General features: G+C 51.4%; 1 protein-coding gene across 1 annotated transcript; it reads right to left on the bottom strand.

The window, feature by feature from the left end:
• Positions 1–2,392: 2,392 nt before the first annotated feature.
• LOC142068308 (uncharacterized) lies at positions 2,393–25,015 on the bottom strand. Its single transcript, XM_048857234.2, has 2 exons — positions 24,871–25,015; positions 2,393–16,470 (listed from the first exon to the last, which is right to left on the bottom strand). Exon 2 carries the CDS (start codon positions 16,401–16,403, stop codon positions 11,907–11,909), a length of 4,497 nt encoding a protein of 1,498 aa, XP_048713191.2. The 5' UTR covers positions 16,404–16,470; positions 24,871–25,015; the 3' UTR covers positions 2,393–11,906.
• Between the last annotated feature and the right edge of the window lie 1,366 nt (positions 25,016–26,381).

Here is a 26,381-nt window from a genome sequence, read left to right as displayed (position 1 = left end):
GGGGGCTGGACCAGTGTATACGGGGGGTATTGAGAGGCTGAGCCATTGGGCCAGACTGTAAAACCTGGATATAATGGAAACCACTTCAAGCCGGGGGTGCCACAGCCCGCCCCCCACCGCCCCCTGGGCCCAGCACTTATGTGTCCCTGGGGGCTTTGCAAGGTGAGTGGAGAGACCCCAGGCCAGGCACTCACCTTGCTGCCAGCACAGCTCCCCTGCCCGGTCCCCCAGCTGGGGGCCATTGCTCCTGAGACGCACCCCTGCTGCTTTCCCACTTCTGCACCTGTCCCCGTTTCAGCCCGGGCTCCTCTCGCCCTGGGGGTGGCTGGTCCCTGGCTCATTGAGCTGCCCCCCCAGGCAGTTCTACACCAATGTACCAGACACCACGGGCTGGCTGCTCCAGGTCATGGGTGCCAGCTGCCGTTTGCCTGGGCCCCATCGCTCACCCCGCCCCGGGGCACCAGGGCAGTTTGCAGCAAGTTCTGTCAAGAGCTTTAATTGCTGCTGGCTTCTCCCCCGACCAAGCAACCCACCCCCGTGTCCTGAGCCCTCCGGCTGCCCGCTGCAGAGCCTGGCAGGGCCGCGCCGTGTTTCGCCCGCTGCCAAGGCTGGGGTCATTTTCTGTTGCTCATTGTAAGCTAACCTCTAAAGTATCTCTTTATACAGAATACTTACAGATTCTAATATATATTTGTATTTCAGTTTGTTACAGTATTTTTATACGTTCAGGGCAAGCCCAGGCCGGCTCGGTGGCCACTGCGGCACCGCTGCCGAAGGCCCACGGCTCTGGTTGCCTGTTTGTTTTTCACGCGTCGAGCTGCGGGGTTGAGCCGGGCCAGGGAGGCGCCCTGCGTGGCCGTGTCTAGCAGAGGCCGTATTGTTTTAGAAGCTGTGTGATCTTGTCGCTTTGTCTTCCACGTGAACATGACATTTATTCCTTCCGCGATGCCGGCTGGTCTCATCTTTCCTGCTAGCAGCACCGGGCCGGTCCCCTGTCCCAGGACGCCCGCCAGCGCCATGGAAAGGGCGTGCCCTGGCCCAGTTTAGGCACCCTTGGAGCTGGGATCCCCACCCGGGACCCGTCCCGCTGCAGCCCGCAGCTCCATGTGGAACACTGCCCAGTCCCCAGCGCTTTCCACGGGCCGCGTCCTCGGCGCACGGCACCGGCAGTGCGCAGCCTGTGGGCAGCCCAGACACGCTGGCCGGGATGTGGGTCCCACTCAAACACGGGGCTGGGGTGAGAGGACTAGGGACATCCAGAGCCACAGAAGGCTCCAGGGACACATGTCACAAAACAGCCCCTACCCCCAGGGGCACAGGGACGAGGGGTGGTGCTGGGAGCAGAAACCAAGAGCAGCAGCATGAGACAGGAGTAGCTGGGGTGAGCCAGGTGCAGCAACCCCTCGCACCTGCCCCTGCTGGTGTAGGGGCCGGGGGGCCCAAGGCTCGGGAGTCAGAGCCTGATGACATGCTGCAAGAGGGGGCCATGGGAAGATGACTCATGGGAGGACCATGCAGGCTCCCAGCAGGACAGCCCCAGTCACAGAGGGCGGGTGCTGGAGCTGGGCCCCGCAGAGACTCCCTGGGTGCAGGGCCAAGCCGAGAGCAGGAGCCTGGGCCCTGAGACTCCCGCTGGCCCAGCCGTGAGCTAGGCAGGGCCTAATGCGAATGCCAATGGCTGTGGGCCTGCAGCACCCACCCGCGCCGGGCCCTATTCCCCATATAGCAACCCTTGGAATTGGTGAGTCCTCCAGGCAGGGCTGCGCGCCTCGCGGGGGTTTCACGGCTGCACCAATATCCTGCCCCTGGTTGGACACTCCCAGCTCCCACCCTGTGTCAGCACAGGGCCACCAGCCATTTTGCCAGCACCGAAGGGTCAGGGTAGGGCTTGGCTGGGTCCAGGCTGGAGTGGGATTGGAGAGACGCTCTGCTCGCTGACGGCAGCCCCTGGCTGTTCCACGCCAGGAACACATGTTCTTCATGTTCCACGCGGAGGGAACACATGTTCCACGTGTTTAAAAACCCCCGTGCTCGCGCCCCGTGTGCTCTATTGAGAAGCCGCTGGCAGGGGCCTGGCATGTCCTTGGGAAGGAGGCCCCACTCACACGGGGGTTACATTGGACTTTGCTGGTGATTCAGGGATTGCCTGCCATTGCTGTGGTCTTGGCTGGGCCCCAGGCACGTCCTGTGCCATTCGCCCCATGGAACCAGCACCACGCCCAGCTCCCACAGCCTGGGCGAGGGGGGGACACATGGCTGAGGGGGTAGCACCAGCAGAAAAGCAGGAGAGCTGGGTGATTTTTTTCTGCAGCTGCTAGGAGTCAGGAACTTGAAGAGACTTGACACCCACCAGACCCATCCACTTACCCCCCAGTTACCACACCAAGCAGGCTTCGATATCAAAGGGAAGTTTAATAAGCTGCAATAAAATAAGGACCTTTAGAAAGCTCGTTGGGTCGTTATCAACAATGTCTAAGGAATGAAAGAAAACAAGGTGGTGGGAATCCTGAAGGAGTTTAACCAGTAACAAGAACACAACTTCTCCCAGAGTTGAACAGGAAATAAAACACAGGAACACAGAGTTCACAATGTCACTATTCAGAGACTTGAGACACAATTCAGATCACTCCAGTTCTTATAGCTCTATGTATTGTTTTAAAGCAACTCAATATAATTCTATTTTGTTATATACACTTTCCAAGGTTCTTCAGGTGAGGTATGTAAACATTAGCAAATGAAAACCTTGTTCAACACTTCCGACCCGCAATTCACAGCAGACATTTCATTTTCTCCAGTCGTGCTGAAGTATTTCCTAATACCCAGAACAGAACGGAAATGCAGATCCAAGCCAGATCCTCAAACCTAGACAGTCACCAGCCTGCAGTTCTCATAGCTCTTTTCTAAAGTTCACATTGGTTAGGCTCATACATACAGTACCAGACAGGGGGTGGCAGGGGACTTGTATGGTCCTGGGCGTCTCATATCAGTGTCATGGGGAAACTACAAAGTTCTACAAGGGTAGCAGATGTAGATTCAGAAAAACATTTTTGTTATTAAAAAGGAACTACCATTTCAAAGTTGACAAACACTTTAAAAGGGAAAATTACTGGTTTCTACAATGTCCCGAAGGAGGAAGTTTGAGGGGCACGGGGGAGAGTCCTATGTAACCAAGAAAACCAATCTCAGGAAACAAAAGTTTGGGAGCTTTCATAAGATTCCACTGTCTAAAAGATCAGAAGTTAAATGAATAGAAGCACGAGACGATCCAACCTAACTCCTATGCACCACTGCAGACAGCTTGGGGGCTAGGTTTGCTCTGCCTGGGGGCTAGAACCAAGAAGTACATCAAGGACAAAAAGAGTGAAAAAAATTCTAAACACATTTATAAATACAAAACCCTAGAACAAAAGCTACTAGCAAAGAGCCAGGGGACATTTGGGAGCCATCCTGGGCAGGTCAAGAGGAAGTCTGGCTAAATGCCTTAAGAACATCAGCACAACACAAGAACCCGGCGGGCAGGTCACCTCCTCTGTGCCTGTGGAATTACGTTCTCCACAATCAGAAGAGCAGACCCAAGATGGGGACGTTAGTTAAGAGGTCCTAAGTTGCAACAGGCTAATAAGTAGCTTGGTCTGTCCTGGCCATTTTAGGGGATTCCTAAAATAATCAGGGGCTTTGCCGCAGTCAGATGCCCACTGGAAAACAAGCCCGTTGCCAGCTTTCCTCCCTGGACTCCCCCAGCTTGTGTCGGGTCCAGCCCCGCCACCAGGTTCGTGATTCCCTCTCATAAGGAGACAGTGCACACAGAACCATAAACGGTGATTCTAAGCTACAAGGTCCCCATGCAAAGGCAAGCCAATCTGCAGCAAGATTCCCCACCCCCTCCACGGCCCCTGGAGACTCAGTTTTACTGACTTGAACTTATTACTAAGAATCTTATTGCTTATGGTGCCAAGGCCTACTGAACCCAGAGCCCAGCTGGCCAGGTGAGGCGGCCAGGTCCTGCCGACTACCTACGACCAGTTTTAAAAAATGAGATGAAGAAAAATATTTAATGCTTTGACTTTTTAATGTTGCATCATTAAAAAAAAATCATCCCACTCCAGCACAGGACACTGGCCTGGTGCTTGCCTTGAGCTGAGTCCAATGCGAGGCAATGGCCCTCTGCGGCCACGCACCGGCCCTCGGAACACTGAGCTGCAGAAAGAACACAAAATAAATATAAAAACTATTTACAAGCCTAGTTTTTGTGAACTCCAAGTGGGAGGAAATGCCTCAGCCTGCCCCAAAAGCTTATCAAGGAGCTCCACGTTTCAATGGCTAGCTCCTGGCTACTTTACCCAGCACCGGTCATTCATATAGAGAGGTACTCTTACCCTCAGACACTTGGTCCCTCCAGTTGTGGTTGGTTTCTATGTGCTGAAAGGGTCAACAGAGGCCATCAAAACCTTGCAACTCAAGTTCTCAGACTGCCGGGACCTGGAAACTGCCAACGTGCCCAGAGACACACCCAACACCCTGGCCCCCGGCCTAAAAGGAAGGTGACGGACGTGCTCTTGAATGAGGGGAAGTCCAATATGGTGAGACGGGGGAGACCATAATGTCTTCCAACCCTAGGGATGATCACAATGCAGACTACAGCTCCTGAGAACATCTTAGCCCAGATGACTCATGTCACAACCCCAAGCTAAAGGCTCAGCAAAGGGAAGCGGACGAGCAGCACAGGGACATCATGCTGAGCAAAGGGCTGGGCCCAACTAAGCGCCCCTGGTTTGCAGAGCTCCGAGCGGCACAAAGCCAGGACTTTCTACGGTCAGCCTCCGGGAGGCCCTGCCTGCGTTGGGGTGTGCTGCATGCGGATGCCTGCGTTCGGGTGTGCGGATGCGCTGGCATCAAAGGCAGCTGGGTCCAGCCCGTTTTGGACATACTGCACAATCAGTAAATTGGGCTGGGACGTTCAGACTGGGAGGAGCCAGTGACGAGGAGAATGTAACTCAGTGGGGCAGTGACCCATTCTCTGCCTTGGTTTTCATGGCTTGGCCCCATGTGTGGCTGGCTCCTTTAGGTGAGCGTGCCATGCGTCACTGGGGACAGGAAACGGACCTTCCACTACCAGCAATAAAAACAGCTCAGCACAAACGAGGTCCCGTCCTTTTCCGATTGTTTTAATTCCTCACAGCTGCACCCAGGGGTGGTGACAGAGCTCTCACAACTGACAGTAATTCCAATCGTTCAATCTACCAGGACAAAGAGCTGAAATTTGGGCAGGTCCTGGGCCTTGTTCACCTGCCAAAGGTGCAAAGATACTTGGGGGCCGAAGACAATCTCCATCCCATCAAACATGGGACAGCCAGGGAACAGCAGGAAAAGATTTTGCCTCAGGAGGTTTCCAGGACAAAACACGACAGTAGGGAAAGTTTGGTCCTGTTACCACACGACTGGCAGCTCTTTCCAAAAATTCCTGGTAAATCGGTGCTACCGAAGTGGCTTGGGGGGAGGTGTCTGAACAGAGCAATACTATTCTTTACACAGTAAACCTTAGAGTGGGGGGGGGGAGAGGTGTACACACAGATACCCCACCCCTGCCGGGGGAGACGCTCCCTACCAGGGACCATCTCCCAGCTAGGAGCAGCTGTTGGAAGCCGTTCAGAGCCCTAGCGGTGCTTTGGGGTCTGATGTAAACATGCAGGACAAATCTCACTTGAATTCAGCAAAGTGCATGTCACCCACACTGCAAACCAAGCCGTTCCCTGTAAGATGCTACGTTACAGATGCAGTGGGGCTGAAGACACTGCATGGTGAATAAATTGAACCCAATTGGAAAGGGAGAACAATAGGAGGGCTAGCCAGAGAAGATGTATTTAAAGAGGAGATGTGACCAAAACTGGCCAGTTGATGTGGTGGAAATGTCCTGGGAGGCTGTTCCAGATGGATGGGGTTGCAGAGAAGTATTGAGTTCATCTGAAGGGAGTTGGAAAGCGAGGGAGGCCAGTGCTAGACTAACAGGAAAGGTCCAGGAGAAGGTCTGGGGCCAGCCGAAGAGGGTGTTTTTTAGTGAACCCCAGGATGGTGATTTTGTGATGGATCCCAACCTAAGGAGAGTCAGGGTGGTGTTTGAAGCTGGGGGTGACGTGTCCTTGTGGCAGCCGCAGCTTTCTGCAGAGGCCAGATGGTGGGGTTTCGGGAAGATGGAAGAGCAGGCCGTTAAGATGAGGAGTCCCAAGGCTGGAGAGCTGAGAGTGGCCTTACCGCAGATGTGAGAGGAGAGCGCAGGCCAGGCCAGGCATGGAATGAAGGCAGTAAAACACACTGCTTATCATCATCCATTAACCAACATCGGCTCCAGCTCCTCGTGTCTTCACTCTGGGAATGCTGCAGGAATTTGAAGCTGGTGGCTGCAGAAAGCTCACTGCCAGCCCACCCACGCGCACCGTCAGGCTGCGCAGAGTAGATAGGAGGAGCACATGCACCTAATTAACAACAGCAGACAGGTTCTGTACAGTATCATCTGGGTGCATGTCCGATCTCCAGCCCACAACAGTACATTACAGGCCTGCGCCGAGGGGAGATGAGGAACAGTGTAATGCAAAGATGGCCGGGGGGAAAAAGAGGCTAACACCTGAGGCCTGGCTGCCCACACAGCTCTGCCCCACAGGAAAAAACAGACCCTGCGGTTTCTAATTCGTCCCTGCCTCAGAATTGCCAAAGAAAGCCAGAGCCCAGTGCCCAGGACGACGAGCTCGACTCTGCACTTTGGAAGCTGTGGTGACTACAGGTGTACACGTCAGCTTGCGCCCAGCGACCCAGGAGAGGTGGACAGGGGAGCGTGCACGTTTGTGTGTCTCCCCCCGAGCACTGAGCCGTAGCAGGAGTCCATAGCAATGGGGACTGAGAATGCCCTGTGGGATTTCCATGCCCTAAAAGCCCACACAGCCCATGTGGACAGCGACTCTGCCGGTTAAGAGGACTGTCTGCAGCTCAGGGACCAGCAAGGGGATGCTGCTGTCTCCGCCCAAAGGCTAACTGCTTGGCCATGACTGAAGGGTCCACAGCGTTGGGTGGCCTGTAGTCCTGTCATGGCCACTTCCTCACAGGCCAGGTCCCCCCGTAACCCCTCCCTGCCATCAGCCCCTGGGTGTGCTGGCAGAGAACGCCCAGGGTTTCACTGGCCTTCCCTTCCACAAGAACGTGCATGCGGGAGGTGGGGCTGCTCCAGGCCCCGCTCCAATGCCCAGCTCAGTCCATGGGGCTAGCCCCTACAGCGTCTCCGGCCAGGGCCGAGAGGGACAGCTTAGGTGGTGCGCTGAGTCAGCACAACAGCTCCATCGGCGAGCTGCTGAAGTCCAACTCCGGGCCTTTGAGCTGGGTGAGAGAGGAGAGGGCGAAGGGGCCTCCTGGCTGGGTCAGGGTTCCCAGGCCTGCAGCCAGCCAGGCTGCCTAGGCCCTGAGGAAGAGCTGGGGCCTAGTCGCTCTGCAGACAGGCTGCTCCAGGCACGCAGGCCCACATGGCCAGGCTGCAGAGCCAGAGTGGGAGCTGTGTCTGGGAATGGTGGCGGAGAGCTCTGGCTGCGTTCGTGTCGGGGCTGCTTGCTTGTGATTCAGATGTGCTGGGAGTGAGCGTGAGGTTCAGAGGAGAGCGAGCAGGTGCTGGGGGCAAATGCTTGCTGGTAAATAGCTGCGAGCTGTTGTGGGGGGGCAGCAGCTCGCTCTGAGCCGGAGGGTTTACATTCTCAGACTCACACAGTTAGCACTGAGGGTACCCAAACGACTGAAAGCTTCCAAATGAACCAGCGTGGGGCGGCTGCGGCAAACGGTAACGTCTGCCCCACACCCCTCCCATGAGGGCAGCATCTGTCGGGTTAATGCAGCAAGAAAGCCAGCTGCGGGCCCTGACTGGCACGGGGACGGGAGCTGCCATAGGAGAGGCCCCAGGAAGGTTACATCAATGCTGGAACGGTGCAGCCTGGCCCTTCCGAAGGTGTGGAACAGTCCTGGGCCCCGCCAGCCGCTCAGGGCAACCTTCGAGGCACAGCAGCCTGCCTGGCTCCGTGTTTCACCGACTATACGCAGGGCTTTGACCCACCGCATCCCAGTCTCACTCTCAAATAAATAAATAAATAAATAGGGTTTGCTTTGCAGCTGAAAGACCTGAAATTCCTTTTGCAGCCTCTCTCCTGATTTCTACAGACACAAACGTGTGCACACACCCACCCATACACACAGTCCACTAGCCCTCCCCTCCCTTCCCCTACACTGTCCCTACAGGCTAGAGCTAGACACTCCCACATTAAACACAATATGTACAACTCCTGATTAACACACTGCCGATAATCCAGCTCCCACTAAAAGCAAAGGGCGTCTTTCCACTGCCTCCTCTGGGCGTTGGATCGGGCCCCTGCTTTGAGCACTTCATATCTGTTGGGGGACACCAACATTTCCTGTAACACCTTCGGACACAGGCTCTAGGTCTAGGAGCTGCTTGGACCCACGTGACAAACACCCGTACTCCTAGCCTGTGCTGAGCTGTGTGTATCCGACCCCTCTGCCCACAGCAGCAACACGCCCCGCCCGGTGAGGCATGGCACAGCAGTGTTGCCTTCAGCTGCCCCAGCGGCACTGCTGAGTCCTGTGTACCCCGGCAGGGCTTAGTGCTCTGAGTTCTGGGCTGCCTTCTTTTAAACCTCTCAGCACTGAACACACACACACACACACACACACACACACACGAAGGGGAGGTGAAAGGACACAGGCAGGGGCCTGCAGGGGAGACAGGAAGATTTTCTTTTCTTTATGTAGCTGCCTGGGGCGAGAGTCTCCCCTGTTTCCAGTGACTGTGTCCTAGCTGGACACCACTGGCAGGTGGGCATGGCTGCCCCATTTGCAGGACGGGCACACTGGCCAGTCTCTCGCCCCAGTCAGACTCTAATCCAGATATGCCACGAGTAATGTAGCCAGGCCCCTGGGCAACGTCAAGCAGTGCCCTCAAAAGTCTGCTGGGCAAATGCTTCCTTCTCCCGTAGAAAGGGACACGAGGCCAAAGGCAGGGCAGACAGCGAGCTGACCTGAACCAGTGACAAGCTGCCGCGGGAACCGTCAGGCCTAGAACCATGCCCTCGAGCCCGCCCATCATGGCCACGGTGCACGCACGTGCAGCTAGCCTTGGAGACCTAACAGGCAAGCTGCAGCACTCCGCTGTCCAGAAGCGCTATTTCAGCTCACTCTTGTTCTCCTATTTCTGTCACTCCCCAGCCTGAAGCTGGACATTAAACGAGCCTACAGTTCCTGGCGGGTTGTGACGGCTACACGTGACTAGCAGAAAGCTCTGAAATTCAAACCCCACAGAACCTACCAACTTTTCTTTACATGCTGGCATTCATGAGAAAAATGATAGGGAGGGTAAAGGGTTTATTGGCATGAAGTTGGATAGCGCACAGACAACAGAGGTCCTTGCACACGGGCGTGTGCACACACACACACACACACACACAGTGTTTCTTTATGAAAGCAGTCCAGACTACAGAAAACAAGAAGATTCTAGATCAGAATTAAAAAAAAAAAAAAAAAGAGCCAGCGTTCCCCTGTAACAGCTGAGGACCAATCCTTCACCGGCAGGCACAGTCCCCCTCTCCTTAAATTCCTTTAGATCTGTTCTGTTGCAATGCCTGACATATTTAATATGCACAGGAAAATTAAAGTCATCGATAACTTCATATTAACCTGTACAGGGCTGGCAGCCACAAAATAACTGTCCAGCATTTTCTTTATTCAGCATGATTTAAAAAATAACAGCTCCTTAAAGGTCAGTGATTTCCAAGCCCACCTGACCCTGGGCTGTGGCTGCAGCACCCCCGTTGCGGGTGCCCGCCCGTCTCAGCACACGGCACTCTCCAGAGCATGGGGAGCGAACTACTGCACTGGAAAAAGAGTGCCGTGGAGTCCCCAACGCTTAGTTTCATCCCCTGTCCTAAATGGATCCAGCAAGAGATTAAAGACAATTAATTATCCACTTTCTGCCTCCAATAATGAGCTTTGGTATCTGAGGTTCAACGCTAACCGTGAAAATCAATTCCTCCGCAACGCAGCCCGCTGCACACCCCAAAAGGCATGCTTTTCTCTGCAGGCAGTACAGCTCTCTGAGGGGAGGGCCTAGCGTAACAAAGATATGCATGTATATTCAGATCTTGCTAGGACAATGGCGGCTGGAAGCTATTCTCCAAAGGTCAGGAGATTTCAGAGCCTTCACAATCAGATTTCAGGTGTTGAACGTAGTGAATGGAAGGAAGTTTGCTTAGAAACTTGTGCAAACAGCCCTTCTTTTGTACCGGCTTGAAGTGGAGCTTTTGAAATAAAATGGCTGGCCTTGAGCTTTTAAACTTAGGCACAGAGTGGGAGCTGACGCCATCATCTTACAGCTGCTTACACAAGGGGGAGGGGGGAATTTTCAATATAAAACTCCCCACCCTCACCCCAATTAGCTCCACCGCCAATGTGTGCTGTGGGAATATGATTATTTGCATTTCTAATAGGTTTTACTGTGTATCAGCTGTTACTCTTAGTGTTTCTCCACTGGAAACTATTGCTTGACCTTTAAGCAGTGCATGGTTTGTGTTGATTCGACCCTCAAGGATATGTTTGCAAGCCAGTGCAAGGCAGGGTGTACACACTGCCCGGGCTGTTCTGACAGTGAGGAGAACTATCCGATCCTAGACTCTACAGCACACCACAACACTGGCAGGAACCAAAACAGCTTCATTTTATTTTAAAATGAGATTGAAGTTAATAAAAAAAAGAATCGGATACTTTAAATCTCAGCATTATTCAAAGACAACATTAAAAATTTTGCCTTAAAATACAGGTGTTCTGTGGGAGTGGGGGAGACAATGTGGGGAGGCTAAAGATTTCCCTTTCACACAGACTGACTAAATAACGAGTGGAAATCTGCCCTGGCTTTTCACAGGAAGGAAAATACCCGATTATGAGTGAAAAGCTACTGTCAGAGAAAGTAGAACTCCCCATGGAGAGGTGCTATGAAACAAAATGCTGATCGGAGAGGGCGTTTTGCCCAACAGTCAGACACAGTGGGACTGATTCATCCCTGATGTACTGGAGACCCCCAAGGATGAGTTCAGCCCACTGTGCCTGCAAACAGCGGGAGATGCTACAGGACTCGCCAAGCAGTATATTCCAAGCAGTAACCCCTTTGCCACGTCGGTTTTGATCAGACCACACTACCTCAAGGCTTAAGAAGCAGCAGAGTAGAAATAGCTGTCTAACCCTAAAGACCATAAATTATACACAAGTGGCCAACAATTAATATCTTGAAACAGTTACCAACTGTCTAGCCCACCACCTGCTGCTAATGAACAGAGTAATGACCAATTACCCCTTCCCTCTCTGGCTAGAAGAAAAATGCTTTTGGTTTTGCTTCCAAGGTCACTCACAACCAAACAGTCAGGATGTTTAATGCAAAGGGAAGGGTTTGTGTGCACGCCCCTCAAAAGGCTGCTGAAAGCTACTTTATGTGCATGAAGGTGGTTTCCTTTCTGCTACAGTACAAGTGCTTGTGCATCAAGTATAAAATGCAAGCCTCCAAATCACACAGACTAGCTTTTTTATTTATTGGTTTAAAAATGATAAATAAGGCACTGTACTTTTAACTAAAACTGCCTGGTTCCAAGCTTAAAACCCAAGGAACATTCGAATTGCAGGAACTTCCCTCCTCAACAGTGGAGACAGACAGCTCTCCTCTCTGTCTGAGACACACCTTCTGACGCCTAAAATCACGGGTGTAATCCTTTAGCTGTGGATTTTTAAAGGCTTGCTAGAGCTTATAAAAGCAGCTTTAGTTAATGCATGATCAAGGGTTACTACTGTACAACAGGTTTACATGGCTGCCATTCTCTTGGTTATTCTGCATCCAGTCGTGTTCGCTTGCTGTGTGCACAGTCAACTTTTGCCCTTAACTTTCTCTTGCCCTGGGACGTGCTGCTCTCTTGAATTTTCTTCATAGACCTTGTCAGAGTTTTCCCACTGCTGGGCTTCTGCTCAGCTGCTTTCTGTGACCTGGTAGAGGGCTCCCTCCTCAGTTTCGGCTTTGCAGATTTTGTGAGCCCTTCCTGGCTGGGCGGGGCTGCAGCTCTTTTGACGGGGTTCTCTTTGACTTTGGGGATGGGGAGCCTGCCTTTGCCAAGCTGCCTTTTTGGGACTCTCTTCTCTTTCGAAGATACCTTTTTCTCGAGCTTATTGCTTCTTTCCATGGCAGCCTGCTTTCTGGTAGCAGGAGTTTTCGGGGGAACCTCGGAATGTTTTACTTTGCTGCCCTTTTTAGCTGGAAGGCGGTCTTTACTGGAGGAGCGAGACAGCTCTGGTACAGTGCTCTTCTCCCGCAGCGTTCTCTTCTTCCTGCCTGACTGAGGGTCAGCTTTGGGCAAGGAGTCCTCCTGGGACCTGCTTTTCCCTTTTCTTCCCTTCACTGCTGCTTCCGCTCGCATGGACTTAGCAGGAAACACATCTGCTTTGACTTGCAAGGCCAGCTTTGGAGACATCAGTGGGTTGATGCAGACACTCTTCCGGCTTTGCTTACTTTCCACTGAAGGATGATCAGCTGCACTGTCTCCCTTTCTCTCATTCTTTGCCAGGCGGTGCTGGGCTCGTAGTTTGCCCCTCAGATTGGAGTATTTCCGCAGGATCCTAGTGCTGGCCTGCGTTGGCAGACTTGGAGGGGGCTGCATGTTTCTGTCTTCACCAGCTTCTTCTGAGCTAGCCTCACAAGGAGGCATCTGGTTGGGACTGGCAGCTTCCTCGGGCTCCGTACTATCAGCGTTCTCCCGAAGCCTGGCCCATAACTTTTGATTCTTCAAGTTATTTTTAGCAGGGGTAGTTGCAGCAAATTTCTTGAGGTGTTTTTTTAAGCGTTCAGCTTGCAGCGAGCTGGGATATAGGCTGGAAGAGCAATACTTCTGCAGGGGGATCTTAATGGGGGGAACGTCTCCTGGGAGACGGGTATTGAGTTTCTTCACAATGACTAGTGACCTGGTTTCAGTTGTCTCCAAGAACCACCGGCAAATGTTGGACAACTTGAAGGCTTTCATAAACAGCATCTGGACAGGGGAAAGCTTTTGAACTTCAAGAGCCGCTCTACATTTCCGGGTTCTTTTCTTGCTTTTCCAAATCTCTTTCAGCTTGTCAGCTTTGTTCTTTGCTTTGGGGGCTGGCTGTGCTTCTTTTTCCAGCTGAATCCATCCTTTCTGAACTTTCACATACTGGGCATTAAAGTCAGCAATAAGTTCCTGATTCTCTTCCTCAGCACACCACTCCACAAACTTTGGTTTGTCCTCAGCCACTGTGTCCACCTCCTTCAAATCTATGGGGTCTTTGTTCCCTGAACTGCGTTCTTCCTTCTGGTTTTGATTTGCTTGCAAAACTTCCATTCCTGGAATATTCTTTTTTGCAGTGTCCACAGGGGTAGCGGTGTGTCTCAAGTTGTAAACTGGGTGGGCCAACTTTTTATGCTTCCAAGTCTTTGATGGGAGGTGTTTGCTTCCACTTTTACTACTGGGACCTGTAGGCGAATCAGTCGGATCTTTATACTGTACCTTTCCAGCATCTACAGCATTGTCTGGGTTCTCCACATCACCTGGTTTCTCATCCGATTGCTCTGCATCCTGTACACCTGTTCCACTTTCCCTAGGAAGGAGAACACTTCTCTTATCAGAATTAGCCTCTACACAGATCTCAAGCATCTCCCCTGACTTACTATGGCTGACGTTAGCAGGGGGGGCATCTTTCGATGACCCTTCTCTCTCTGCTGCACCATCTTTTGCCAACATGCTTTTGTAAGTTTGCCTAGTAGTAATGCCATTTTCGTCTCCTCCCTGCTGCATGGGCTCTCTCTCCAGGACACTCCCAGTGCCTGGGCCCTGGATGTTCTTCAGCAGTGTTTTGTGGAAGCAATCCTTTGGGAAGCACACGGATGCTGCTCCACCAAGGTGCACCTCCCTCTTAAAACGCTTTGCACCGGGACTTTTAGAAAGCTTAATCTGAAGACAAGGAAGCTGCAGAGAGGTGGAAGAACCGGACTTTTCAGCTCTGCCTTCTGTGGGTGGCTGGAATTGCTGGCTGCGGAGACGCCGGTCTGATGCTACATGCACTCTCCTGCCTTTCTTTTGCTTCTTCTCTGGGTTTTCTTTGGACAAGACGGTCCCCTTGCCATCCGTTTCTGAAGTGTCAGGTCCTGGTGGCATTTCGCCATTGCCGTTCTCTCTCTCACACAGCCTGCTGCTGTCTGGTGCAGTCTCACCTGCCAAGATTCCACTGAGCTCTGCAATAGTTGGCATGGTCTCCCCTGGCTCAGGTGGGCCTTCCTGCATCTCCCTGACGTCAGCTTCTGGGTCAGCAGGAATGCTTTTGCTCACATCAGCAGGCTGCAAGCTAGCAGGGGGCTCGGCCTCCAAACTAGCAGGGGGCTCGGCCTCCAAACTAGCAGGGGGCTGCATGGGAGGATCCAGGTCCATGCTGGCAGGGGGCGTGGCAGGAAGCTCCAGGTCTGTACTAGTTGGGGGCTCTCCAGGAAGTGCCCCAGCCAGCTCCAGGTCTAGTCCAGCAGGAGGCTCAGGGTCCATGCTGGAAGGAGGCTCTGCATGGTGCACCAAGTCTGCACCGGTAGGAAGCACTAGGTCCACGGTGGTAGGAAGCTGCAAAGGAGGAGTGGGGTCCAGGCTGGCAGGAGGCGCCGGAATAGCTTGTATTTCTGAGCATGGAGAAGCTTCCTCCCTACTAGCAGCTTCTGGCGGAGAAAGAGATGTCAAATCTGCAGCCTCCCTGCTGCTGTCTTCTGTGGGCCCACAGCCCCTGGAGAGGTCAGCACCACTGTTAGCTTGCTGGAGAACATTAGCCTCCACGTCTTCCAGCGTCTGGCACATCCTCTCCTCACTTCCTTCAGCAGCAGAGGGGCCGACGGCTAGAGCAGTGTCAGGGCAGGAGGGAGCAGACAGAGCCAGCAGTGGCTCAGTGTAAGCAGCTTCTCTTGACTTCAGTGAGCCGCCCTCGCTGGGCTCCTTTTCTGCTCTCTCGTTAGCTTCTCTGCTGGGGGGAGCCCCTTTGGACAGGAGCCTGAAGGAAGCTCTTTTGTCAGCCTCTTGGGCTGCCGCTGAAGGCTCACCTCCAGAGAGTGCCGGGCTCTGCTTAGAGCCCACTAATGCTTCCGTCCTCAGGGCCGGACCATTTCCTCTCTCTTCCACTCGGGAGCTTCTCACCAGCGTGCGGACAGTTGGCAGCTCGCAGCACTCACCATTGAAATAATACCCGCGGGTGCTCTTCCGAGCTGTCCTCCGGGACGACACTGACCGCTGGCTCTCCAGGTGGCATTCAGTTATTGGCTGGCTGATGTAGACAACGTCACATTGGTTGTCATAGTCATTTATTCTCAGTCCCGACGCCCTTTTGTTCTTCCGAGCTGTTTTGACGGACGAGGACCCTGTTTTAGCTCTTGAGCGCCCACTGGAGGCTTTGTGTATCACTGGTACAGGGGCCATCCACCCGTCTTTGGAACGCTCACACGGATTCTTGTCGCCAGGATGTGTGTGGAAGCCCCCCTTAGTCTTTCCCAGGGTATGGAGATGGTTTTCTTGCTTTGGTCTTGCATCTTCTTCATTTGTTTCTAAATCCTGGTGCAAAGATGCTTTGGAGCTGCACTGTAAAGCGTTCTCTTTGTCAGCTCTTCTAGGAGAATTCACTGGAAACCCTGAATCCCAACCCTCTTCTGGTAAAGCTTTGAAAGAGTTCTTCTGAGATCCCAGGCAGCTCTCTGAGCTGTCCTCACTGCCGTTCACATGGGCCACTTTTACAGCAATGTAGCTGTCTGCTAAGCTCTTGCCTTGGATCTGGTCTTTGTCATCCTCACACTTTCTGACACCAGCCTCTTGCTCCTGTCCAGTGGTTTGTCCTTCCGGGCTCCTGGTGCCAGGATGGAAGTGCAGTGAGGAAGAGTTCGAAGTGGTGAGGTATCCTTGGGTGGAACTATCCTTTGGACTAACAGAACTAGTTCTCGTAGCGGAGAGTTCAGAGAAGTCTCTTTTGAAAGCAGTACTGAAATTCTCTGTTCTGTCCATGGATTTCACCTCTGTGTGCTGCTCCAAGGGTTGCCCTGCGGCACGCAGAGGGCTATGAAGACCCACTGGGTCTCTGTCCGAGTCTGAGGAAGTAAGAGGCTTCAGTTCAGAACAGGGAGCAGACTTCTTCCAATTTTCAGTGCTTTGCTGGCTACAACCAGAGCTGCATGTAGCTGCATCCATGTTTTCGGATTCATGTAACGGCCGGCCCTCGCAGTCTGGCTGTACTTCCGTGTATATGTCGTTTAGCACACGAATGAATTGCTTCTGGTGATGTGTACACAGTCGGACCATAAACTTTTCCAGGGGAGACTTCGGCTGATTGTTAGGGTCTATTGCTATTGTCTCCGCTGTATCCTCACTAGAGAGACAAAGAGAGAAACAGTCAGCAAAGCAGAGGACAGAGAATTTGTGTTGTAAAACCTACAGAAACCCTTCTCCTCCCCCTTAGCAGTATATTTTCTCACATGGCAACTGGCCTTAGCGCCCTTGATACTTAGCCAGGGGTGCACATAAAGCAATCCACCCAGGAAGGCAAAGCTTTATCTGTTTGCCAGAGAAAGGGGCCTATTACTATATGTTTGGCAGCTCACTCTGACCACTCGTGGAGATTGACACTTATCTTCCATGCACGTTCAGATCCAGACTTGCATTTCACTTTGGTCTGTCAGCTGGGACATACCCCCAACCCCACTCCCACAATTGGAAAGGGAAGATTTCAAGTTGTGGCCATTCTGCAGGATGACGCCTGAACGAGGCCATGAACAAACCGACAAACACCAGCCTCCGAGACACCCTGCCCCATGGGCGAGTTCTCCACTGCAGCTCATTGCCATTGACAACCACCTTTGGTTTACTCCCATTGCATACACTTGCTGTGCCATTTACAGGGCTGCTGTCCAAGCCCAGCCCAAGAACCATGGACTTCTGGGGTCCTACGGCTAGATGATCATCGTCCTACACACTCCTCTTGTCTCTAGCCATCTCTAAGATGGGGGTGACCATACTTACCTGCTGCACAGAGACAACTCGTTAGGATTAACCAGGGGTGAGGTTAAAGGCTTATTAATGTTTGTCCTAGTCTTTGACAGTGTAGTATTAAAGCCATGCTAGTTCCCAATTACAGCTCTTTGAATTTCCACCCATTCCTTCGAACGAGCCTGGTCTCCAGCACATCTCCGGGGTCAGATGCGAGGGGAAGTGGCCTATAGTTTCTTTGTTAACATCTTTCTCCCTTTTAAAAGCTAGAAGTAACAAGTCGCCCCCCAGCCTTCTAGTAGCTGATCCGACACCAAGGACAGATGTGCCCACGCGCTAATGGAGGCATCGCATCCTCTGCAATCCCTTTACATTCGGGTATTAACTGTCTGGGCTGGATGATAGTTTGGTGGACGCAATCCAAGGGGTGGCTACAGACCTCTTAGCCCCTTTGGTCCTCCCTGCACTAATGCCCCTCTGACATCTCTGCACCTGCTCTCTGGACCCAGCGAGAACGTCCCTGGAACGCTTGCTCTCACATCCGCCCTGGGGGCCCCTGGCTCAGACCCCTCTCACACGCTGTAGAGCTAGTAGGTTCTGTGCTGTCTGCAGCCACCCCCGGCTCCCTTCTCCTGGGAGTGCGGGGAGCATGGAGGAGGATGCTGAGGCAGAGCGAGGGCAGGTGACTTATAGAAGGAAGCACAGCAAGTCTCGGCAGAGCTGGGAGGAGAACCAGGACTCATGGCTTCAACCACTAGACAGTGCTGCATGTATGTAGATCCAGCTGTTCTCCAGCACTGACATAGGTTACCCCTACGCTAACCTGAGCAAGGTCACTTCTACTGCTAGCTGGCCTGCCCCAGACTAAGCAGAGGGTTGACTATTGTTCCACGCACATGGCCCCCTGTATATACAGTTAGACCCTTTTGCTCCTTAGCCCACCATGTTTCAGTATCTCATTTTAGAACTCAGGATCACACCTAATGTGAGGAGCAGATTACCGCCCTCCCCCTGCCCGCTACTCAGGAGATCTTACACCATCCCCTGCAGCAGCTGTGCTGGCCACTGTCAGAGACATGACACTGGGCTAGAGGGACCTGGGGTCTGCTTCCATCTGCCTATGTTCCCGTACTCCCCCACCCCCTCCAGGGCGGGGTCCTCCCTGCAAGCTCTGGGAAGAGGGAACTGCTGGGTTCCACTCAGCACACCTGCTGCGCCCTGGAGAATGCAGGTGTCTTTCCTGGGGAAGATCACACAGCTCTTTTCACTCCCCTGAAGGCTCCTCACATGGCTCCAAGGTGGAGCTGAGCACCACAGTGTGTAATGGGTAACACCCCTGCGAGGCTATCCCTGTGTTACAGACAGGCCCAGCGACAGGCCCAGCTGGGGTCACACCGGGAGCCTCTGGCAGAGCCGGGAAGTGAATCAGGACCACTGGTGCCAGGCTAGTCCCAGACTCTCTCTATCAGCCCCTGCCTGTTTGGAGGGCAAGGTGTGTTGTTATCCTGGACTCCCCACATTTAACCCCCTTCCCTCCCCACGGTCCAAGCTACAACCAAACCACATAGGCCTGTGACATAACGCCTGGGTTAAACTGGCTGGATTAGTACTTGCATGGGAGACCTCTAAGGGAATGCTGAAGCGAGGCTGGTGACGGGAGGCAGTCACTACAGACTAACCATCCCTGCATGGTGCTCAGGCGCTCGACTGCCTGGGATTGTTAACAACCCATGGAAAATGGATGGCCAAGCCCTCCCAGCCTGGCCAAGTCACTCCCCAAGTTCCACCAACAATTTCAACTGGATCTGGGCTCTTCGCCGCCTCCTGTGTGAAACAATCAGTGTGGCTGCCAGACCATGGCTGGGTTTCAGATCAGAGAAGGCTGCGTAAGTCAGTCCTGTAAAATGCACCACACAGTGCCATTAGATGGGGGCAGGGGCTGGTTTTGACTAGCCCTCCTAGGTTCCACGGTATTAAAAATAAATAATAATAATAATGCAATTAGCTTCTCTCTTCTTCCTCATTCCCTTTTCATGCTAAATAAATAGCTCTGGTCTTTTTAATCCTCTCGCTTTAGGAAACTCCCCCCCACCACACACACACCATTCATTATTTTGTTACTGTTCCCAGCTCTTCTCTCTTTCTGCTGGATCCTGTTTTGGGCTGAGTGGTCACCACTCACTGCGGGATTCGAGGGAAGGGCAGGGAACAGTAATAATGGCTTCTCTGGAGAAAGTCCAGAGAAGAGCAACACAAATGATGGAAGGTCTAGAAAACATGACCTATGAGGGAAGATTGAAAAAACGGGTTTGTTTAGTCTGGAGAAGAGAAGACTGAGAGGGGACATGAGAACAGGTTTCAAGTATATAAAAGGCTGTTACAAGGAGAAGGGAGAAAAATTGTTCTCGTTAACCTCTGAGGACAGGACGAGAAGCAATGGGCTTAAATTGCAGCGGTTTAGGTTGGACCTTAGGAAAAACTTCCTAACTGTCAGGGTGGTTAAGCCCTGGAATAAATTGCCCAGGGGGGTTGTGGAATCTCCCTCATTGGAGATTTTTTAAGAGCAGGTTGGACAAACAATTGTCAGGGATCGTCCAGATAATACTTAGTCCTGCCATGAGTGCAGGGGACTGGACTAGACGACCTCTCAAAGTCCCTTCCAGACTTAGGATTCATACATGTTTCCTGTAATACATCCTAGAATTCTATTGCCGTTATTATATTTTCAATAATGCCCACAATGCACTTGGCCCCTTCTTGACATACATGAAGGCAATGCTCCTGAACCAGAGAGCTTACAGACAGACAAACGGTAGGAGATGGGGAAAGAAGAGATCAAGCTAGTAACTGGACATGTTAGAAAATACAGTATGTTGCTAACACAATGAGTGTCTGGTCTATGTGAGAGCGCTCTGAAGAGCACTCCCCAGTGAGTATCACACAGTTACTTGTGGGTTCCTAGTCCCTTTTCTACAGCTACTAAACACTGGATTGGTGTCTTCAGTGATCTCTCCCCAGGGACCCTTTGGGTCTGATCCGAAACCCACTGGAGTCTGTGCAAACACTCCCAATGGACTGCACGTGCTAGATTCAAAGCCCTTTTGCACTCCCACCCTCAAGATGTTATACTGAGGCCAATCCATGTGGAAGCAGCTCACACTACTCTTCCCAGAATGCATGACTCTGCACTGGTCTAGGCTGGATTTCATCTGCCATCATGTTTCCTAGTTATCTCACTTTGTTAGATCCTTCTGAAGCTCCTCGCTCTCCTCCCTAGTCTCAGCCACCCCACAGAATCATTTCATTTACAAGTTCAGCATCTTACAACCCACCCCTTAAGAACATAAGAACAGCCAGACTGGGCTAGGCCAATGGTTCATCTAGCCCAGGATCCTGTCTTCCAACAGTGGCCAGTGCCAGGTGCCCCACAGGGAATGAACAGAACACGGAATCATCCAGTGACCCATCCCCTGTCACCCATTCCCAGCTTCTGGTAGTCAGAAGCTAGAGACACTCAGAGCATGGGGCTGCATCCCTGCTCACCCTGGCTAATAGCCATTGATGGACCTGTCCTCCAGGAACCGATCTGGTTCTTTTTTGAATCCACTTATGCTTTTGGCCTTCACAACATCCCCTGACAAACAGTTCCAAAGTCGGCTGTGTGCTGTGTGGAGAAGCACTTCCTTGTGTTTGTTTTAAACCTGCTGCCTGTTAATGTCATTGGGTGACCCCTGGTTCATGTGTTATGAGGAGTAAATCATCCTTCCTTATCTACTCTCTCCACACCAGTCATGATTGTATAGACCTCTATTAAATCCCCCCTTAGTCGTCTCTTTGCCTAGCTGAACAGTCTTAGTCTTTTCAATATCTCCTCACCCCTTCTTCCAGCTCTTTAATATATTTCAAAGAATTGATCCCTGGGCACCCCAGGATTAACCACTGGCTACTTTTTACTTCCCATTTCTCAGCCAGCTTTGAATTCATAATAAGCCTCTCTCACACCCTGGTTACCAAGGGTCCTTACCAGTGTTTCGTGTAGGGCTTTAGCAAAGACTTTTGAAAGAGTGACTACATGACACTTAGTAGGTCTCCTTCAGCCACCGCTTTAGCTCCTTCCGAAAACATCTAACAGGGTAGAGAGGCGTCACTTCCCTTTACAAGCGCCAGGGGTATCATTTTACTACACACAGTTTTACTCTCCTTTACCATTGTGCCTTCAGTGACTGCCTGAAAGGGGGTTGCTGACCCTGGTGAGAGACAGATTCCTGGGATCAACGTTCTAAAAGGCGCAGGTACAACGTTGGCCTCTCTCCAGGTCTCTGGATAGGAACTGGTTTCCCTGCATATCAGAGCAAATCCCTTACGCAGGCTTGTCCCTCCCCCAGTCTGCAGAGTAACAATGGAGAAATCGAGCCTTAAACCCCAACTAGAGAGAGGAGAGGGCTGGTTTCAGCCTGACTGTTCAGCGAGAAGGGGCTCTGCAGTGCTTACTCCAACTGAAGCCTACTGCCATTTCACAAGGGAGAGGCGTGGGTTCTTTTACCTGTTTGAAAGCCCAGTTTCTGAGAATGGCAGCCATTTTCAAGCAGTTGGCCAGCAATCTGGCCTGAATTTATAGCACACTCAGGGGTGTGGCTACCGACTAGCCCCACCTGTGTGACACACTCCTTTGCCTACTGTGGAATTAGCGAAGTATGCTCAAAGGAATGCTGGGATGATGGCGGATCAGGAAGTGGTTACAGTGGCAGAACAATGAACTTCTTCCTTGTTAGGATTGGTCTGGGGGGGTTAAAACAATGGTGTTTGTGAAGAAAGACCCTAGGCAGATACAGGATTTATCTGGATCTGCTTGGTATAAGGAAAAGCATGTTGTGGTCTGAAGTTTCTTGCCAGGGACGAGGTTATGAGTCCTCAACGGCCATCTGGGAGCCCTAATCCTGGGAAAGGAAAGGTGGTGATTCTCCCCTGCTTTACGGTAACCTGGACTTGTGCAGTGAGTGTGCAAGGCAGGGGGTGGCATTTTACATCCCCTTTGCACAGTTTGAATAACTCTCTGGGCTGTAGGGTGGGGAAGCAGCAAGTCCACAGAGCCCCCATTCTGCTTGCATCACTAAGATGGTATCAAGCTCCCATTCTTAACAGCTCACAGGGCATTTCTCTCTTCTTCTTTTGCGTAGTTTATTTTATTCCTGGTGTGCAGGCTGGGGGCCTGATTCTGATCTCATTTACACCCCTGTAACTCAGCTGGCACCACTGGGGTTCACTCATAGTTCCATTAACTTGAAGATTTACAAGGGAGAAAAAACGTTTGCATTTTGTAAAGGAAATAAATAAAGGGGGGTGGTTTATCATCAACAAACTGACAGCCCCCCTCCCAAGCCACCCAGGGCCATTCAGCTGTTTCGGGGCATCCTTTCTCCAGAACTCTCTGGTTCAACACTTTCAGTCCTGGGGATTCCCTTCAATATCTCATCTCCAGCTGACCCATCCCCTCTTCAGCTGGAAACAGTAGTTCTGCCTCTGACTGTGGCTCATCTCCCTGGGCTGCAAAGGGTTAACTCGGGTGGAGATCTCTCCATTACCTGCAGCAACATTCTCCTCTTCCTCAGAGCAGATCTATCAGGATAACTCGGTCTTTTGGGTTCCCCTATAGTTTTCAGTGCTGAGTGTAGGGTTATAGGCGTTACGGTGCAGATGAGCTGCAGGCTGCTACTTGCTTCCATTCTCGGGTCTACTGAGGACAGCGGCTCTCAGTAGTTTCCACATTACCTTGCTGCATTCCTCACTGATTTATATCTGTTTTGGCAGCACTGTGAACCATGGATGGTGCATGAAACAGACTGGGCATGTGACCCGCTTGGGATAAATGGTGTTTGGGGGGCTCTTTAAGGCACCCAGGGTCCTTTAGGCAGGTTATGTAGATTACTGCACAGAAATCATTCACCTGCTTCGTGTATGAAAAAGAAGGTGGATGGATGACTTGCTTACAGTGTACAGGTTTCAGAGTAACAGCCGTGTTAGTCTGTATTCGCAAAAAGAAAAGGAGTACTTGTGGCACCTTAGAGACTAACCAATTTATTTATGCTCAGATAAATTGGTTAGTCTCTAAAGTGCCACAAGTACTCCTTTTCTTTTTACAGTGTATAAATACCTTCCTGGGGGTATTAGAGGGCTCTTTCATCTAGCAGAGAAAGGCAGAACAAGAGGCAGGGGCTGGAAGCTGAAGCCAGGAACAATTAAGAATCCAGCACACATTTTTAACAGTGGAATGAACTCCCGAGGGAAGTGGCAGAGTCTCCACCTCTTGGTGGCTTCAGACCCAGACTGATGACTCTCTGGAAGACATGCATTAGCCAAACAAGTTAATGAGCTTAACACATGGGTGACGAGGTGGATTATAATGGCCTGTGTTACACAGGAGGTCAGATTAGATGATCTAATGGTCCCTGCTGGCCTTAACCTCTATGACCTTCTCTCCAGGATCTTTCCCCACTTGTCCTCTTTCCCTGGGGATGGAGCTCAGGGGTTTCCTACTTGGATGCACACAAAGAACGTATCACCCTTTCAGGGCGGTCTCTGGAGAAGCTACCGATGAAGTGAGCTGTAGCTCATGAAAGCTCATGCTCAAATAAATTAGTTAGTCTCTAAGGTGCCACGAGTCCTCCTTTTCTTTTTATGGCCAGGGAGAGTCCCTGCTAATGCAGCTCTGCTACCAGAGTACACAGTGACTGAGTATCTGCCGGGAACACGGGAGCTTCATGTGGGTCTGCGAGGATCACCCTGTTTGGGGACAGGCCCCAGCCAGCGGGTCAGGAACTCAACAAGGGGATGGTCAGAGAGATTGACTCCGTGGGGGAAAGGGCTGCTCCAGCTCTAAGATTACTAGTCTCACCCCAGAAAGTTACAGCAGTACCAGTGATTGCTGCCAGTCATTCCAGCTCTGAAGCCACTCCTGCCGAGCTGTCACTAGATGTTTTAGCGACCCCTTCTTGCACACACTCCACTAGTTTACTGGTCTGCACCACCTCAATCCCTGCCTCGCTCTGCTGTCCCAGTCACACATCCGGCTCCACGGGCACGGCTGTGTACACAATTTCACGTGTACACGGGGTAGCCCTAGTAGATTCCCTGGCCTGACCCAGATGCTGTCAGCACCTACTAGCTTTCCCTGGGACAGCCCCCTTCTTTTCAGTTTGTCACTGAGGGTGGCAGAGAAATCCAGGGGCAGTAGCTGTTAGCTGTACAAATGCAGTTGTTGCTATGCAACAGTCATGGTGTAGCAATTAATGCTCAGCAAAATGGGCTGTGCTCTGAAGCAATTTGCATAGCTGCATGCTGTAATCCATTTGTTTGCATTGAGCCTCCACTGTTCTGTAGAGTTCACAATCATTCCTTCCCCAGCTCTCACAAAATCCAGGGGCTCTTACACAGGGTGAGCAGACATAAATGATCTAGCCCATAAAAGGCACTTATTTATTTCTCAGTAATAACTAGGGACTGTCCGGGTACGGAGCACGGCAGTGGAGGGCAGGGAGGAAACAACTGATTATCCGCAGTGCGCTCTGTAGCTCTGAGGGGCTCTTCCTTTAACTCGTTTTGCCCTTGCCATTACTGCTCATGGAGTCACCCTGCTCCTCCGGATTTGTACACAGGATGCACATCGCTATGGGCAGCCTCTTGCTGAAGGAGCCCAGGATCCTTTGTGTGTCTTCTGGGGACAGGGAGGAAGAGAAAGCGGGGAGGGGGGCAGTGAGAGGAGTGCGACTGTTTCACGCCAACCTACCTGGAACGCTGGTCTCCAAAAACCTGTCCATTGGCACCGCAATATTCCGATTTCCCACCCCACGAGTCTCTCTATTGAACGGGAAGCCTGGGTCTTTTTTTTTTAAGCCCCGAGCATCAGTTGGATAGATTATAAGTTTACAGGTATGTTTTGTACCTCAGAGGCACAAGAAGCAGCAGCAGAACAAAAGTTCAAGGCTAAGTGTTTCTGTTCCTTTCAGACCACTCTAAGCACCACGAGTATATAGTTCCTGAAAAGAAACAAAACATAGCTATAAACTTATAAAATCCAGCTGAGTATTTTAATGGGCAGACTTTCCCCCTCCCTCTTCTGCGATCATGCAGATGACTGTGATGGGCAGGAGCACACAATGTACTACACCCTGCCAAAGCAGGGAGGGGAGCGCATCCAACCACTCAAGCCAACGGGGCAACAGGAATCTGCTTAACATTGGAGCCCTGCTTTGTATTTGAGTTGTGCAGGCAGGTTTGCCTTTAGAACACAATTAACAGAACAGAGGACATTGTTCAGGACTCATGAGTACTACTGTACCTGACTATTTCTACAGCAATGTATCAATCCAAGACACATTAGTGTACTTTAAAGGTATTTACAAGCATTGTCATTGTAACCTGTGTTGAGATTCTGGTTTGGTCTACATTTAAATGTTTTGCCTCCATAGCTACGGCAGTTAGGAGTGTGAAAAAACAAAACAAAGAACCCTGCTAACCAACAGAGCTGTGCTGGCAAAAACCCTAGTGTACATGCAGCTACACCACCAAAAGAAGCCCTTTTGCCGGTATAGCTTATTTCATTCGGGAAAGTGGCATACGTTCTACCAACAAAAGAATTCTTTTGCACCCAGTATAAGCTGCATCTCCACTAGGCGGGTTTTTTGCTATAGCTTTTCTAGTGTATACGAGGCCTCAGTAATTAAGTTGGTTTTGGATCAACCAGTTTAGTTGTAACACATTTCAGTGCTCAGCATATGCTTTGAACTTAACGCTTCCCAGTAGAAGAACGGGGTAGTTTACAGCCCTGTTGGTGCTGAGGTGATTCTGTCTGACTGCAGAGGACAGAGATGAGCAGTGCAGACCAAGGAAAGTGAGAGAATGTTTTCTTAACTTAAATTGAAAGCTTAAGTGCTGCAGAGCACAAGCAAAAGAGCTACAGAAAAAGACCACAGGCCCACTGAATTTTCAAGGCCCCTGGATTTCTGCTGTCCCTGGTGACGTGCTTTGGGGATTTATAAAGCGTGTGTTTAAACTAAAAGCAGAAAGAAAAAAAGTTGTAGGGATTTTTTGCAAACTGCACTTGCTCATCAATTTACTCAGGATGTACAATGAATCAACTGGCTCAGATAAACTGCAGGCACCCAACCCTGGGTCAGACTTTTAACCCTTCAGAGTATTCGGTTTGTAGAGGGATTACACATTTAAAGCAACCTTCTTCCCCACCTGTATCCAAACAAAGCCAGGAAAGGCCAATGTAGCTTTTACACAATTCAAAAC

Source organism: Caretta caretta, chromosome 7 (genome assembly GCF_965140235.1).
Source record: "Caretta caretta isolate rCarCar2 chromosome 7, rCarCar1.hap1, whole genome shotgun sequence".
NCBI classification, from domain to species: Eukaryota; Metazoa; Chordata; order Testudines; family Cheloniidae; genus Caretta; species Caretta caretta.
Note: the sequence above shows the minus strand (reverse complement) of the source record. Positions and strands in the feature narration are given on the sequence as shown.

Excerpts from the sequence above, each read along its gene's own strand:
- LOC142068308 (XM_048857234.2), bottom strand. The coding sequence starts at position 16,403 with ATGGTCCGACTGTGTACACATCACCAGAAGCAATTCATTCGTGTGCTA.